Raw genomic sequence first — 18,506 nt, 5'->3', positions numbered from 1 at the left:
ACAAAATGTAGTATATCCATTCAATTGTATATTATCAGCCATAGGAAGGAGTAATACACTGATACACTCCTACAACATGGATAAACCTGGAAAACGTTTTGCCATGCTACGTGAAAGAAGCCAGACACCAAAGACCACATATTGTGTGATTCCATGTGTGTGAAATGTCCAGGAAAAGCAAGGCCATAGAGACAGAAATCAGATTAGTGGTTGCCAGAGGCTTTGGGAGAGGGAATCGGAAATCACAGCTATAGGGTACAGGGCTTCCTTTTGGAGTGATGAAAATATTCTGGAACTGGATAGTGTTGACGGTGGCACACCACTACAAATATACTAAATGCTACTTTAAAGTGGTTAAAGTGGTGAATTTTATGTTATGTGTATTTTACCATAATAAAAATAAAATGATTGCTGGCACTCTTGGTGCAATAACATAGCCATTTAAATGAGGTTTATGATGAGTTTTTCCTAATGTGGAAAATGCTTATGCTATATTGTTAAGTGAGAAGAGCAAGGTCTATATTTTACATATAATTTGCTTTCAGCCACATTGAAACAAGCAAAACATGTGCACAGGCAAAGAAAGCCAGAGGGAATATATCAAAACGTTAATAATTGATTGACTTTGGGTGGTGGGATACTCAGGTTAACTTTGTTCTCATGTTTTTACTTTCTAATACTTTCCACTTTTTCTTTGAAAAGCATGTATAGTATTACTTTTATAATGGACAAAACAGCTCTCTCTTTTTTTTAAAGCGGAGAAAACAATAAATGTAATTTAAAATAAAAGGAAATTGCAGATAGAATTGAAGAGACACAGAGGAGCCAAATCGAGAGAGAACACGCTTCAGGGGAGCAATCATGCAATTTGGACTTGAAAATTGCCAGGGAACAGATGGCAGTGTCCAGGCAGACATCTGCAATGGATAGCGAAATCATATGCAAAGACACAAGTGGCCTTTGAAACAGGCCCTTGAGAGGCGCAGCAGAAAATGCTGCTTTCCTGGCCAAATAGAAGTGCAAAGCCCCTCTCCTGCTTCATCACAACCCGACCTCTTTGGAGCCCCGCTGGGGGCCTGGAGGCTGCAGTAGGGCTCAAAGCAGATGTGCTTCATGTGTGAGGCTGCAAAAGAGGTTATGGGAGAGGACAAAGGTTTCTAATAATGACACTGGCAAACATCGCAGCTGACATTTACATGGTACTTTGCAATCTATAAACGTATTCACATATGGAATCTAAACGTTAGTTATTATTGCATCATCTTTTATAATGGCCCTGTGATGTAGGTAATTATTATTCCCATTTTACCATTGAGGAGCAGGGTACAGATAAGTGACATGAGTTTTTTTATACTTTTATAGTGCTCGCTATATGCCAGAAACTGTTCTAAGAACTTTCTCATGCATTAATTGTGCATGTTCACATGGCTGGCCAGGGGTAGAGCTGGTATTCAAATCTGGCTTTTCAGACTCCCCCACACCCCCACTTCTGCTCATTTGTAAGCAGAATTTGCTTCTGTCTAAAGAATTTCAAGTAAGGCAACAAGTGATTCTTTCTATCTACCTGCTATCTATCTCTATCTCTATCTGTCTCTCTATCTATCTATCCATCCTTGTATACATCTATCTTTATTTTTTCTGATTTTAAATGTAACACATGTTTGTTTTAAAACGAATTCTACTATTACCGAAATAGGTAATATGGAAAGTAAAATTTCCCCTATATCTTACACCTAAAATTAATCATTCTTAATTGTTTGATGCATGTTCTTCTAGATTTTTCCTATGAATATGCTAATGCACACATATTTTCTCTTATTTTTAAATAGGATAATACTATACCTACACTATGTACCTCCTGTTTCTTGTAATATTAAGCCTTGGATGGCTTTTTTTTTGTATAAAGGTAACAATTTGTTTAACTAGCCATACAGGTTCTGCAAGTTTTCTCAATTACCAACAATACTATGATAAATATTCTTGTATTCACATCTTTGTGTATTTCTGTATACATAGATTGAAATGGAATTTCTGGGTCAAAAGTGTATATACAATTATACACAGTTAAAATATTCATAGATATTGACAAATTGCCCACTACAGAAAATGGCTGTACCAAGTGGCACTGTCACCAGCAGTACACAGGACTGATTTCCCCACAGGCTTGCCAGTATTGGGTATTCTCCACTCTTTCAAAAATTCATCAGTCTAATAGACAACAATGATATCTCATTGTTGTTTTAAATTCAACTTTAAAAATAGTGAGAGGTCATCATTTTATATTATTGGCCTTTCTATTTCTGATTTTGTTAATTGCTCATTTGTGTCTCTTGGCAGCTGATTTTACATTAGTATATTGGAGAGAGGAGAGGCCCTTGTAGACCATATGGGATTATGGTGCATGCTCCTTTAAAAGACCAGTAAGCCCTGGAGATTTATGCTCACCATAAACCAGTTCTTAAATGTTGTATTTGACGTCAATTTGAAGGGCTGAACAGAAAAACAACACTAACCAACAATAATCAAGGCTTGGTTTTCATGCCAATTATCTCATGGGATTAACTCTTGATTTATTAGCCCCATGAAATAGGATAAGATAATATAATCACATGTCAGGGACAGAGATGAGCATTTTCTCATCCACCATGGACAGTTCACAGATATCTCCCTGGCAGATGGATCGCATGAGTTCCTGCACATGTGTGTGTATGAGTGTACGCCTGCACACATAAGAGAGAGTATGTGTGAGGGTGTGTGTGTGGGAAGGTATGTTCTTGTTTGTTTTGGGAAGGTATTCGGTGGAAGAATGGAGAGGAGGAATGCTGTAGGGCCAGTTAACCTCCAGAAGCTTTCATTTAGGGACAGCTCCCAGAAGCAGGGAAATGCTTGCTTACTCTCCAGTGTATGGCTGTGGCTGTCAGTGTTTTAGGGTGGGGGTTCCAACACTAAATCCCTAATTCAGGGAGACGTTAGAATTCCACTCTGCCATAAAGTCCATTTTGGTTTGGCATGGACTGTTCTGGTTGATGTGATGCACTCAGATATTTGCCCAGTAACCTGGGGGTGTGAGGCTTGTAGTGGTGACAGTATTACCATTAAGCAGTGGCTTACTGTGAGACAAAGGACATATTCCATTAAAAATTTCATTGATATCGCCAGTTGCCTGCCGCAAGGCCATACCAATGGACAAGCCCATAAGTGATGTTTGAGAGGACTTGATGTACATCATCTCATTTAACCTTCAAACAATGTTGAGGGGTTGGTAGGTACTATCTGGCATAGATATAAAGTAAATGATGCCCCCTAGAGTTGTGCAGTGCTCAGTCTTCACAATGGTACATACAACACCATGACCCTGAATTTCCATTTTACTGAGGCAAACATTGAGATATCAGGAGGTTAAGTTACTTGCAGAGTCACACAGCTGATGAGTGTCAGAGCTGGGGTACTCACCCAGAGATGAGTACCACCCAGGCTATACGCCTCCAGAGCCAATGTTGATTGTGTCTATGGCCATGTACACCCCTTTAAAGTTGCCACGTCTCTCCCTGCAATGAGAAGATGGAAGGAGGAAGTCAGAACATTCTCAGGGCAGGGCCATCTCTCTTCTTCCTGAGACCAGACAGAAGCTCTAGAGCTTCACTATTGTCCCACTGGTCACCCTTCAGGTCTCTGTCAGTGCCTTTGAATGAGAAGCAGTCTCCAGAGACAGAATAAATCAGGTAATTTGGCACAGGAAAAGGCATTGGAGAAATAAATGGCTATTGCACCATGAATATAATAAGGCATTTAAGTGGATGGAAATAGTTATCTGTTGATTATATGAGTGAGGATTATGTGCAGCAAATTTTAAATCCAAGCTGACTTTTCCTTGCCCTCCCTCTAAACAACCATGCACTTCTAACTGTCCCTCCAAACTGTCTAGCTGGTATGTACTCTGGGAATACTAATCTAACTTTTCATATTGGCCCAAGCAAAATACAATTAGGAAGAAACTCTTCTGCCAAAAAAGAAATCAAATGCTAATGTCAGATAGAAATGCCTTTCTGTATACCTACTATTTCGGCTTATTTGCACCAGTATTGACTCATAATATGATTGTATAATCAGGTTTGACAATGTAGCAAAAGAGGATGATAAAATTGGGTTTTGCAGACTAAAATTTCATCTAATTTCTCTTTTCCTTTTCTCAAATTTGTACAGATGCACTTTCGCTAAAAGGGAAAAAGCTGGATTTTTATGGAAGAGGTGACACATATGCAAGCCTGACCAAAACCATTCCTGAACTCAGCCGATTTACAGCATGCATTGATCTGGTGTTCACGGATGACAACTCAAGTGATTGGATAGGCTTCTCTTATTTTATTAATAACGCCTTTCTGGTAAGAGAAAACATAAACCTTGGACTTGCAGGAAACCACCAGCAGCTAATACTATATAACTTGGGCAAAATTCTTTATATCCCTTCCCATCTGACACCATTTCAGTGGCATACAATATGCTTGATATGGGATGGTGTGAAGGGCAAGTTAGAGGTCTTCCTGAATGAAGAAAGGATAATGGTAATGATGGATGAACCACAAAACCTGACACCTAATGGGACTCTGGTTTTAGGGCACTTTCTCAACAATGGGGACAGCCAGGTTAGAAGCATGGTGCCTAGCTTCACAGGCAGCTTGTACTACTTTCAACTCTGGGACCACATCCTGGAAAAAGATGAGTTTATGAAGTGTTTGCATGGAAATGTGGTTAGCTGGGAAGAAGATGTTTGGCTCATCAACAAGATCATCCCAACGATTGACTGGAGACTGCGCTGCTGTGAGTAACTTATGAATTTTCTTCCTTAGCAAGGGTAGTGTTGAGACAGTACTCTGCTTGCTAGTCCATATAACCTACTACTAGAACAAGGTTCTGTCTTCCTCCGAGGGGTGCAAGGTGCCACAGTTTTATCCTCTACTGTTTAATGTAGAGCAAATCCTGTTTTCTTGTATCTTTAATTTTGATGTAATTTCAAAGTTATAGAAAAATTGCGAGAATAGGACAACCCCCATGCATTCTTTTACCGCATTCACCAACTGTTAGCATTCTGCTCATATGCTTTATCATCTTCTCTCTCTGTCTCTCCCTCCTTCAAAAGACACACACACACACGCACGCACACTTGTTTTTTAATCATTTCAGAGTAAGTGACAGATGCGGTGCCTTGTTTCCTCTAAATATCTCAGTGTGTATTTCCTAAGAATAAAGATACTCTCTTATACAACACAGTACAATTATCAAAGAAATTTAACATTGATATAGTACTAATATTTAACCCACAGTCTCTATTCAAATGGAGTCAATTGTCTTATTTGTTTTTGTTTTTGGCCCAAGATCCAATGCAGGATCATGCATTATAGTTAATTATCACTTTAGATTCGAATCTGGAACAGATCCTCAGTCTTTCTTGTGTTTCATGACTTAGACATGTTGAGCATACAGTCAAGTTATCTTGTAGAACATCCATCAATTTGAGTTTGTCTAATATTTCCTCATGATTAGATTCAGGTTATGAATTTTTGGCAAGAAGTGAGGTTTGTGTTCATCTCAGTGCATCACATTAGCAGTCATGTGATGGCAATTTGTCCCATCACTGATGATACTTTGATCACTTGATTCTGGTAATGTCTACCAAATTTTTCTACTCTATAGTTACTATTTTTTTCCTTTGAAATTAGTATGTAATTTGGGGGAGAGATATTTGAAAGCTATGTAAATACCTTATTCTTCCTAGAACTTTGATCCAATAGTTTTGCATCTATTGATTTTTTTTGCCTAAATCAATAGTTATGTTAGATGCAAAATGATGATTTAAAAAACCCCACCATTCTTTCTACATCTGTTAACTGGCATCCTATTTTAAGGAAGAGCTTTCTCTTTTTTCACATTTCCTTGCTTACTGATTGATTGATTGCGTGTTTATATTAGTATGAACTCATGGATTCTTATCTTATTCAGTGGGTTACAATTTGTTACTATCATTTATTTTAATGCTGAAATCGGCTTGTGTTTGGCCAGTGGGAGCCCTTCAAGCTGGCTCCTGTGTCCCTTTGACACATTCTCATCATGTTTTGAGCATTTCCTTACTTTTAGCATAAGATGTTCCAGGCTCATCTTGCACTTTTCCTGCTCAGCCTCGGAATCAGTCATTTTACCAAGTGCCCTGGTTCCTTTTAGTGGGGAATGATACTTATAAACCAATTCATATTTAGAGCAATGATGATGTTGGAGAACTGTTTGGAATGGAGTTCTTGTAAGAAAAGTGACTTCTTGGGATTACGTACATATTTTTCCCTTTCTCTCCAATTTTGAGAAGATATAGGATTGTTTTTCTCTATATAATCCCGCTCTCCCTTCCACTCCAAATTTTTCCACCATCACCAGCAGCAGTCCTGAAGTGTGGGGAAGGTCAGTGATAAAAGCATCAAGACAGGAGTTTTTACTCATTTTCTGAAATGTTAGAGGGGTATTAATTTACTGTTCTGATGTGGTTTTTTTGTGTGTGTGTGGGTGGGGAGTAGATCCTTGTGGGTTTGGGAGGTTAGATCCTTTCCTAATAGTGCTCTCATAGACTATGGTGATGTGTTTTCATCGAATGGTCTGGATGCTGTTTGAGTTAATGGCAGGGGCACATTCCAGGAGATTTCTGGTTGTTTTCTGTTTGTTTTTTTTTGAGATCAGATCAATGCAAAGGAACAAGAAAGTTATTCTTTTGTGCTACTACCTTGAAAGTAAAAGAGAATAGTTCTAGCTGGCTCTGATTACAAAACTGACCTAGGGACTAGTAAATTAAGCTTGAACAGCTCACCCAAAGCAGTTTAAAATAACTTTAGCTTTGATCTAAGGAATCTGAAGTATGGCCCTATTAAATCCATATGCTTAACAGTGGTCTTTGAAAGTCTAATCTGGTCAGCTAATGGTCATAGCCTTTCTTACTACTTTGCTGAGTTTAACTGATATAGTAAAGTGCTAGACAGCCCCCATTTATTTGCTTTTTTGTACCCTTTTAAAAGTACAATTCCAGCTTTTTGGTCTGATTGAGACCTCGTGGGCATAATGCACAAATAATCCAACACAACAAAAGGAAACACAACCTAAAACTGACACTCAAGCAAAAAGTGTAGAAAATGCTATCTCTACTATTCAGGTTTCTTCAGGTGTTTTTCCAAACTCTAGACCAGGGGTTCCTAACCTGGGGTCCAGAAGAACCTTGAAGGAATTGGCGAAGCCCTTGAAATGGTATGCAACACTAAAAATGCAAGGTTAATTTTTTTTTGAGGACAGAGTCCATAGTTTCCATCACATTTTAAAATGATAATATTTATGATTATTAAAATAACATTTCTTCTTATTAAAATAAATAATAATGCCCTTTGCTAAGTTCTTAGCATGTGCTACGTATTTTATAGATGAGGAAAGAGACTCAGAGAGGGTAAGTAAACTGCCCAAGGTCACCCATCAAATAAATATTGGAGCTTGGAATTGAACAAAGATTTGTTTGGCTGCAAGGCCTATTTCTTTCCACCCCCACACCATGCAGGACTATTTCAAGGGAGTCTTTGGCCCTCCCAGGGTTATGAACCACTGTCTTAGAAGTTTCCTGTGAAGGAGATTGCTGGTGTTGATAACCCACCTGGAGAAATTAGGCTTCCAGCTCCAGTTACTGCCTCCCTCACACCTAAGGAGCCTCACCATAGAATTTCTCTTAGCTGTGCGGCATCTGGGAAAGCGGGGCCACCATATGAGTAAACATGATTGATTACAACATATCTATCTTCAGTTTTTGCCTAATAAATTGGTATTTATGGCCCATAGAAGGATTATGACCTTTAAAAAATAGAATTTAATGAGTACATTGCTAGGTTACAAATCTCAATAAATCTATTTACACATAAATTTTCCATATACATATATATTCATGAGAACAAGGCTTTTGGGGAACATTTGCTGAAAAACATGAACCTTACCTGGTTTAATAAACAAGTCTTCACTATAGCTGGAGGTGTGTCAGGAATATCTAAACAGCAACAGTTGTTAGTTGCTAGACATTAGTAATTTAGTTAAGGAGTTGCTTTGAAGCATCTTTATTTTTAAAAATTATAAATGTAAGACATTATGGTTGTGAATAAGATTGACTCAAACAGTACAGAAATATAAAAAGTATAAAAAAAAACTTAACCTCCCTCCTTTCTACAGACACATCTGTTGTTTTAGATTTTTTCCCTGTGGATTTATCAATATAAGTGTGTGTGTGTGTGTGTATGTTTGTTCATAAGTGTGCAGTTTTTAAAAAAATAGAAATAAAATATGCATTCATACTATTCCACACCTTGATTTATTTTAACTTAATATTATCATAGACACATGAATACATTTAGACCCAGCCTATCTGTTTTTAGGGCTGCATGTATTCCATTGTATAGCGGTACTATAATTTATTTAACTAACCCATTATTGATCTACATTTAAGTTGCTTCTAATTTTTGCAGTTCCAAATAATGCTGGAATAAATTTCCTTGTACCTACATCTTGGTATACTTGGGCTTTTAATTTGATAGGACACATTCCTGAAAGTAGAATTTCTCAGTAAAGGGCTATAAGCTTTTACAATTTAAATTGATTTATCAGTTTTTACTGGTTATTTCATTAATTTAATTATATTCACAATTAGTTATTTTTAAGTAAAAGTATAGATACATAGGGCAAAATTTAAAAAAAAATATGTAAAGGTGTAAGCCAAAAGTCAAAATTTCTTTTCTCTTCTTTCCCTTACTCCAAGTGTCTCTCTTTGAAAATGAGGATTTTAACAATTTTTTATGTATTCATGTAGAAAAAATTTAAAACTTGGGTTTATATGTAAGTGTTCTGGTTTTGTTTCCTTCCCCAAGTTAGAATCATTATTGCATGCATAGTCTTCCGTATATATTTTTTTCATTTAATGCTATATTTTGGAGATCTTTTTGTATTAGGAAATACAGAGGAATCTCATTATTTTGTGGGGGGTGTGTGCTGAATGGGGATATGCTATAATCATTGAAAGAGTTCTCTTTGAAAGACTTTGAAGTTATTTCCAGTTTTTAGCTGTGACAAAATCTACAGGATTAAAAAAATTAATGGGTGGTGAGAGAATTAGATAAGAAACTTCTTGAAGCAACCATTAGGGACTGGTAACAAGTTGAAGTTCCTCTCTGGGTATGGTGAGCATAATTTCCCAGTCTCTGCTCAAACACATGATCCCACATAAGATTTGTTCTGACTTGCAAACATATGATGGTTAAGAGTTTTCCAAAGGCAGGGCGGGCCACAGTGGCTCAGCAGGGTGGGTCACGGTGGTTCAGCAGGCAAGAGTTCTTGCCTGCCATGCCAGAGGACCCGGGTTCGATTCCTGGTGCCTGCCCATGAAAAAAAAAAAGTTTTCCAGAGGCAGACAGACTAAGTTACTCTTAGTTTATACATTTGAGAAATCTCCTTTTATTAAAAAGGAATGAAATAACATGAATTGAGTCCATCCTGGACCACTGTTTTGCTGAGGCTTATCTATTGATCTATTGTTCTAGATGCTTTGAATTATTTTATGAGCTGACTATTCTTTTTATTAATTTTTTAATCTTTTTTAAACATGACAACATACAGACACGAACATTCTTACCATATGATCATTCCATTCTTGCTATATAATCAATAACTCACAATATCATCACATAGTTGTATATTCATCACCATGATCATTTCTTAGAACATTTGCATCAATTCAGAAAAAGAAACAAAAAGAAAAAAATTCATGCATACCATACCCCTTACCCCTCCCTGTCATTGGCTCCTGGTATTTCCATCTACTCAATATATTTTAGCCTTTGTTTCCCCTATTTTTTTTTTTTTTTTTTTTTTTTTTTAAAGGAAAGACAGAGAGAAGGAAGGAAGGATAGAAGGAAGGAAGGAAGGAAGAAAGGGAAACATCTTTAAACATTTTCTTGTTTTATTGTATTTTGTTTTTTTTTTTGTTTTTGTTACATGGGCTGGGGCCGGGAATCGAACCAAGGTCCTCCGGCATAGCAGGCAAGCACTTTGCCCGCTGAGCCACCGCGGCCCGCCTGTTTCCCCTATTTTTTTTTTTTTCTATACCCCTTACCACTCCCTTTCATTGATCACTAGCATTTCAATTTACTAAATTTATTTTAACATTTGTTCCCCCTTTTATTTATTTATTTTTAATCCATATGTTTTACTTATATGTCCATAAGGTAGATAAAAGGAGCATCAGACACAAGGTTTTCACAATCACACGGTCACATTGTGAAAGTTGTATCATTATACAATCATCTTCAAGAAACTTGACTACTGGAACACAGCTCTGCATTTTCAGGCACTTCCCTCTGGCCTCTCCATTATACCCGAAGTAAAAAGGTGATATCTATATAATGCATAAGAATAACCTCCAAGATAACCTCTCAACTCTGCTTGAAATCTCTCAGTCATTAACACTTTACTTTGTCTTATTTCTCTCTTCTCTCTTCTCTCTTTTGGTCGAGAAGTTTTTCTCAATCCCTCGATGCTGAGTCCCAGCTCATACTAAGATTTCTGTCCCATGTTGTCAGGAAGGTTTACACCCATGGGAGTCATATCGCACATAGAGAGGGGGAGGGCAGTGAGTTTGCTTGTCGTGTTGGCTGAGAAGGAGAGGCCACATCTGAGCAACAAAAGAGGTTCTCTGGGGGTGATTTTTGGCCCAATTCTAAGTAGGCTTAGCCTATCCTTTGCGGGGATAAGTTTCCTATGAACAGACCCTAAGATTGAGGGTTCAGCCTATTGCTTTGGTTGTCTCCACTTCTTGGGAGAATATCAGGAATTCTCCATACGGGGAAGCTGAATTTTCTCCCTTTCTCACCATTCCCCCAAGGGGACTTTGCAAATACTTATTTATTCACTGTTCAAATCATCTGGGATTTATCGGTGTGTTCAATTAAACTGTCCACATAAGTTATATTAGGAAATGCACTAGTCAAATTATAAATTTTGTACCAAGTAAACATTTTTTGCTTTAGTCTTACACATAACTTAAAGTTTTAAAATGTGAATTACCTTCTATTTTTAACACCCTCAATATTGACATTCCTTTCTTTTTCCTCATGCAAAAACATTTTTTAATTTGTACAGTTAGTCACTATCCTTGTACACTCTAGGTATTCTTAGATTATACCATCTCAGTCTTTATCGTTTATCTTTCCTTCTGATTTCATTTGTGCCCCCAGCCCTCCTCCCTCTATCATTCTCACATTCAAGCTGACTATTCTTAAAATATGCAGGGGATGATTAGATAGTTTATGTACTTTATAAGGTCTTTGTTTGACCTGCTATTAAACCCTCTATGCAATTATCAGCACTGATAGGAAAAATTCCACAGTGATGGGCTTTACTAGCCAAAAGGCAATTTGATTTTGCCCTTGTACATCAATTCTCTATACTTCCCTCATTTTGTATCATGAAAGATAAGCACAAGCTGTTTGTAGTTTGTGCAAAACCTCCTTATTAATATTCCTTCACAGAGGATGACATTCTCTTATAGACCCTGAGATGGAAGCTTTAGCCTTTCTCTCTCTCTCCATCATGGGATTCATTTTTCATGTCCTTACCTGAAAATAAAATGCAGACACTATTTCAAAATTTTCCCACCATCTTAAAGATGCTCATTTCATATTTTTCTCCTCTATAGGCAGATCTGTCTGTGGCAGTTTCTGGTCACGATTATCTCTCACAAATTTAATAAACATACTGTAAATTATATTTGCAGAGGTTGTGATTGAAAGAAAAAACAGATGTGATATGTAGGCTAAAAAAACACACAGATTTAATATGAGGTGATATACCCAAATCACAACCAGAATTTGGTACCTTAGCAAATGTTCTACTTAATATTCTGTTGGCAGGTACATCTGCAACAAAATGCCTCATAAATATTCAGCTACTCTATACCTCTGTTTTACAGCTGCCAATGATTACAATAATACATTTTTGTCTAGAGTGAAGGAGCAAATGACAATTAAGCCCACAGGCCCCTGTGAATTAACATGGATTACCCACACGTTCAAATACAGAGACAGCAAGATTCATGCAAATCATTTGTACAAGTGATCACTTGTTCACAAACAAGAACAGAGTGAAAGTGACAAAACATGTTTGCAAGCGCTCCAAAAATAGAGGGTGAACTCCATAACTTCTGCGGTCCATTTGGTGTGAACAGACATTCAGCAGCCACTCAACTAACTGCAGAGTGTGGGCTTTTGCATTTGCTTCTTTTTTCATTGAAGCTTTTATTGAGATAATTGTAGATTCACATGCAATTGGCGATCCCTCAGACACTTTTCCAAGTTTCCCTTGAAGGCAATATTTTGTAAAACTATAGCGTGTCAACTATACTATTGAGATTGACACAATTTGCCAGACTTATTCAGATTTCCCCAATTTTACTAGTATTCATTTCTATGTGTATTAAGTTCTATACAATTTTATCATCTGGGTGGGTTCATGTATCCACTACCACAGTAAAGATACTGAACAGTTGCAACACCACAAGGATCCTTCCTGTTCTCCTATTATAACCACACCAGCTCTTCCAACCCTCTCCCCCCAAACCTCCACTTCCTACATACTTAAGCCCTGGCAACCACTAGTCTACCCATCATTTCTAAAGTTTTGTTATTTAAAAAAAGTTATATAAATGGAATCATACGCTATGTTACTTTTAGAATTGGCTTTTCCAGTCAGCATAACTCTCTGGAGATTCATCTAGGATGTTGCATGTACCAATAATTTGTTCTTTCTGATGAGGAGTAGTGGTCCATGGTATGGGTGGGTCTTAATTTGTTTAGTCATTCACCTACTGTAAGACATTTGGGCTGATTCTTGTTTTTGGCTATCCACAAATAAAAGTGCTGTAAACATTTGTGTACAGGTTTTTGTGTGAACATAAGTTTTCATTTTTGTGGTGTATATACCTAGGAGTTCCAGTGCTGGATTATACAGTAATTGACAGTTTAGTTTTATAACAAACTGCCAAACGGTTTTCCAGAGTGGTTGGATGATTTTGCATTCCCACCAGCAAGTTTCTCTGCATCCTCACCAGCATTTGATGTTGTCACTATTTTTTTATTTTAGCTATTCTGATAAATGTGTAGTGAGATCTCACTGTGGTTTTCATTCGAATCTCCCTGATGGCTAATGGGGGTATTTTGAACATCTTTTCATGTGTCAATTTGCCATCTGTATATCCTCTTTAATGAAGTACCTGTTCATGTCTTTTGCCTATTTCTTTATTGTATTGTTTGAATGTTTTCTGTTGAGTTCTTTTTTTGGTATGCTGTGTTGTGGGGATCACATTTCCTTCTTCATCCAAGTGAATATCCCATTATTGCAGCACCATTTGTTGCTTTTTTTGTGGGGGGGGGGAGTGCATGGGCTGGGAATTGAACCCAGGTCTCCCGCATGGCAGGTGTGAATTCTACTACTGAGCTACACTTGTACCCCTTTCTGTTGAGTTTTGAGAGTTCTTTATATATTCTAGACATTAGTCCTTTATTGAATATGTGATTTGAAAATGTTTCTTCCCAGTCTGTAGATTGCATTTTCATCCTTTTCATGGAGGCAACAATTATAATTTTGATGAATTACCAATTTATAAATTTTTTTCCGTTTAGGGATGATGCTTTTGGTGTCAAGTCTAAGAACCCTTTGTCTATACCATGATCATGAAGATTTTTTCCTATGTCTTTTTCTAAAGGAAATGTTTTTTATATATTTTTAACTTTTTAAATTGTATAATACAACATATATACAAAGCAAAGAAAGGAAAAAGCAATAGTTTACAAAGTGCTCTTCAACAAGTAAGTTACAGGACAGATCCCAGAGTTTGTCATGGGCTACCATACCATCATCTCAGATTTTTCCTTCTAGCTGCTCCAGAACATTGGCAACTAGAAGGAATATAGATATTTTCATCATCACTTTTTTCTTTTTGTGAAAAATAACATATACACAAAAAAGCAATAAATTTCAAAGCACAGCACAACAATTAGTTGTAGAACAGATTTCAGAGTTTGCTATGGGTTGCAATTTCACAATTTTAAGTTTTTACTTCTAGCGATACTCTAGAAGTATCTAAGATACTGGAGACCAAAAGAAATATCAATATAATGATTCAGCAATCATACTTGTTTGTTAAACCCTACCTAGAGATGTCTATTTTTCCCTCACTGTTGCCAGTGTTTGCTCATGTATTTTGGGGCATTTGGCTAGGTGCATAAATACTTAAGATTGTTATTTCTTCTTGGTGGATTGCCCCTTTCATTAATTTATAGTGTCTTTCTTTGTCTCTTTTAACAGTTTTGCATTTAAAGTCTGTTTTGCCTGACATTAGTACAGCTATCCCTGCTCTTTTCTCATTATTGTTTGCATGGAATATCTTTTTCCAATCTTTCACTTTCAACCTATTTGTGTCCTTGTGTCTAAGGCGAATCTCTTTTAGACAGCATATTGATAGATTGTATTTTTTATTCCAATCTACCAATGTCTTTTTTTTTTTTTTTTTTTTTTTGCATGGGCAGGCATCGGGAATTGAACCTGGGTCTCTGGCATGGCAGGTGAGAAATCTGCCTTCTGAGCCACTGTGGCCCACCCCAATCTGTGTCTTTTGATTGGGGATTTTAATCCATTAACATTTTAAAGGTAGTACTAACTTCAACCATTTTATCTTCAGGCTTATATGTCAGAACTTATTTTTATCTCTCTTTTTACCCTTTTAGTTATCCTTACTGATAATCTTCATTTCTACACTTTCTTCCAAGACTCTCTCTCCTGTCTTTCCCTTTTAGCCCGTGGTACTCCTTTTAGCATTTCTTTTGGGGCAGGTCTCTTATGAATGAACTCTCTCAGTTTCCATTTATCTGTGAATATTTTAAACTCTCTCTCATTTCTCATGGTCAATTTTGCCAGGGATAGAGTTCTTGGTTGGCAGTTTTTCTCTTTCAGTATTGTAAATATATCATACCTCTGTCTTCTCATCACCATACTTTCTGGTGAGAAATCTGCACTTAGTCTTATCAAGCTTCCCTTGTATGTGATGAATCACTTTTCTCTTGCTGCTTTCAGAAATCTCTCTTTGTCTTTGTCATTTGACAGCCTGTTTAGTAGGTGTCTTGGAATAGTCTATTTGGATTTATTCTGTTTGGGGTATGCTGCATTTTTTGGATGTTAATATTGATGTCTTTCATAAGGTTTGGGAAATTTTAGACCATTATTTCCTCAAATATTTTTTCTGCCCCCCTTTCCCCTCTCTTCTCCTTCTGGACACCTGTTTTAGTTAGGAAAAGCTGCCAGAATGCAATATACCAGAAACTGAATGTCTTTTTTTTTTTCTACATGGGCAGGCACCTGGAACTGAACCTGGGTCTCTGGCATGGCAGGCGAGTACTCTGCCTGCTGAGCCACCGTGGTCCACCCTGAATGGCTTTTATTTATTTATTTTTTAAAAATTAATTTTAAAAAATTAAAAAAAATATAAACAACAAACGCAAACATTCTTAATTTTTGATCATTCCATTCTACATATATAATCAGTAAGTCACAGTATCATCACATAGCTGCATATTCATCATCATCAACATTTCTTAGAATATTTGCATCAATTCAGAAAAAAAAATAAAAAGACAACAGAAAAAAATTCATACATACCATACCCATTACCCCTCCCTTTCATTGATCACTAGCATTTCAATCTAAATTTATTTTAACATTTGTTCCCTTATTATTTATTTTTATTCCATATGTTTTACTCATCTGTTGACAAGGTAGATAAAAGGAGCATCAGATACAAGGTTTTCACAATCACACAGTCACATTGTGAAAGTTATATCATTATACAATCATCTTCAAGAAACTTGGCTACTGGAACACAGCTCTACATTTTCAGGCAGTTCCTGCCAGCCTCTCTGTTACACCTTAACTAAAAAGGTGATATCTATTTAATGCTTAGGAATAACCTCCAGGATAACCTCTTGACTCTGTTTGGAATCTCTCAGCCATTGACACTTTGTCTCATTTCACTCTTTCCCTTTTTGGTCGAGAAGGTTTTCTCAATCCCTTGATGCTGAGTTTCAGCTCATTCTAGGATTTCTGTCTCACGTTGCCAGGAAGGTCCACACCCCTGGGAGTCATGTCCCACGCAGAGAGGGGGAGGGTGGTGAGACTGCTCATCATATTGGCTGGAGAGAGAGGCCACATCTGAGCAACAAAAGAGTTTCTCTGGGGGTGGCTCTTAGGCCTAATTTGAAGTAGGATTGACCTATCCTTTGTTGGGTTAAGTTTCATATGAACAATCCCCAAGGTTGGGGGCTCAGCCTATAGCTTTGGTTGTCTCCCCTGCTTGTGAGAATATCAAGAATTTAACTTGGGGAAGTTGAATTTTCCCCCTTTCTCACAATTCCCCCAAGGGGACTTTGCAAATACTTTTTTTATTCACTGTTCAAATCACTCTGGGATTTATCGGGGCATCACTTTGGACAAACCAACAAAATCTCATGTCCTACTCAAGGTTCCATGTACTTTTATGGTGTCCAATTAAGCTGTCTACATAAGTTATATTAGGAAATGCACTAGTCAAAATATAAATTTTGTACCAAATAAACATTTTTTGCTTTAGTCTCACACAGAAGTTAAAATTTTAAAATATTAATTACCATCTATTTCAACACCCTGCAGTAATGACATTCTTTGGTTCTTCCTGAGGCAAAAACATTTTTAAAATTTGGACATTTAGTCACTATCATTATACACTCTAGGCATTCCTAGATGATACCATCTCAGTCTTTATTGTCTATCTTTCTTTCTGATTTCATTTTTGCCCCCAGCCCTCCTCCCTCTATCTTTCTCACATTCAGCTTCATTTAGTGTTTTAACATAATTGTATTACAGTTAGGTAGTATTGTGCTGTCCATTTCTGAATTTTTACAATCAGTTCTGTTGCACAATTTGTATCCCTTCAGCTCTCATTACCCAATCTCTTACCCTATTTCTATCTCCTGATGGTCTCTGTTACCAATGACATTCTCCAAGTTTATTCACTAATGTCAGTTCATATCAGTGAGACCTTAATTAGTTTATTCTAGAGATTGTTTTCACTTCTTTTACCTAGGGTTTTCTTGCTGGATGAATTTGTTGTCTGTTCTTTGACATTCAGTTCAGCTTATTCTGGACCACTAGCTTAGGTTTTGTTTAACAGAGCAGAATTTCTCAGTTCTTGTTTCTTGCCCTGCTTATATGGTGACTTTCTCCTCCCCCCACCCCTTAGGAGGGTCTACTTAGGTATTATAGACACCAGCCAAGTTTTCCCAGACCAAACTGGCCTCCTGTCAGGAGGAGTCACCTGCGTTGGTTTTCCCTGAGAGTGAGACCCAGCAGGTTGAAAGACTTTCCTGTGAAGTCGCTGGACTCTGTTTTTGTTATCCTGCCCAGTAAGTGGCGCTTGTCTACCTGCAGGTCCCACCAGCATAAGATGATGTGGTACGTTTAACTTTGTCAGACTCTCCCTGCTGGGGGCATGGTGGAGACAGAGGAGAGGTTGTAGGCTGGCTTTAATGGCTTCAAATTTCCAAACCCAGGGGTTTGAGTTCCTTGAGGGAGGGATTCCACCTGAGTTGGGCCTCACCCCTCTCCTGGGGAAGGCACAAGCTCCAGACAAGCTCTCAAACAAGCTTGTTTCTGCCTATGCCTGGGGCAGTTGCAGACTGAGAAGCCCTGCCACTGTATCCAAAGGCTAAGTCAAGGCTTTGTAGAAACACAGCCACAAAAACCTCTGTTTCTTTTTTCTTCTTTTTCTGTCAGCCCTGCCACCTCGGCACTGGGGCAAAAATCAGCAGCCTCTGCTTTGATCAGGTTCACCTGAGCTGGGGGCCTATTTTTAGTAGTCAGAATTTGTGAATTAATTCCACACTTGAAGCTTAGTTGCATTCAGCCCCTGCTGCTGGTGAAGTCTCTTTCCTTTCCCCTCTGGTAAACAGCCTGCAAGGGAGGGGCACTGGCCTCCAAGGCTTGAGGAACTCACGGTTCTGGGGGGACTCACAGCCAGTCCAGCTGGTCCAGACTGGGGTATGCTGTGTGTCTGGTCACTGACGTGGCCCCAGCAGTTGTTCTGTATTGTTCCTGGTTATTTAGTAGCTGTTCTGGAGGACAAACTAAATCCCACACCTTGCTAAGCCACAATCTTATTCCTGACCTCCCTGAATGGCTTTTTAAAAGGAATTTATTAAGTTGCAAGTTTTCAGTTCTAAGGCCATAAAAATGTCAAAATTAAGGTAAGCCTATAAAAATGTCCAACTTGAGGCATCCAGGGAAAGATACCTTGGTTCAAGAAGGCCGATGACACTCAGGATTTCTCTCTCAGCTGGAAAGGGATATGATGACCTCTGCTAGCTTTCTCT

General features: G+C 37.8%; 1 protein-coding gene across 1 annotated transcript in view; it reads left to right on the top strand.

The window, feature by feature from the left end:
* Positions 1–18,506, top strand: part of ADGRG4 (adhesion G protein-coupled receptor G4) — a 182,763-nt gene that overhangs the window by 11,641 nt on the left and 152,616 nt on the right. The window contains 1 exon segment of the mRNA XM_077146785.1: positions 4,204–4,818. Within this exon segment, the coding sequence (XP_077002900.1) occupies positions 4,204–4,818 (615 nt within the window).

The sequence above is a fragment of the Tamandua tetradactyla genome, chromosome X (genome assembly GCF_023851605.1).
Source record: "Tamandua tetradactyla isolate mTamTet1 chromosome X, mTamTet1.pri, whole genome shotgun sequence".
Lineage (NCBI taxonomy): Eukaryota > Metazoa > Chordata > Mammalia > Pilosa > Myrmecophagidae > Tamandua > Tamandua tetradactyla.
Note: the sequence above shows the minus strand (reverse complement) of the source record. Positions and strands in the feature narration are given on the sequence as shown.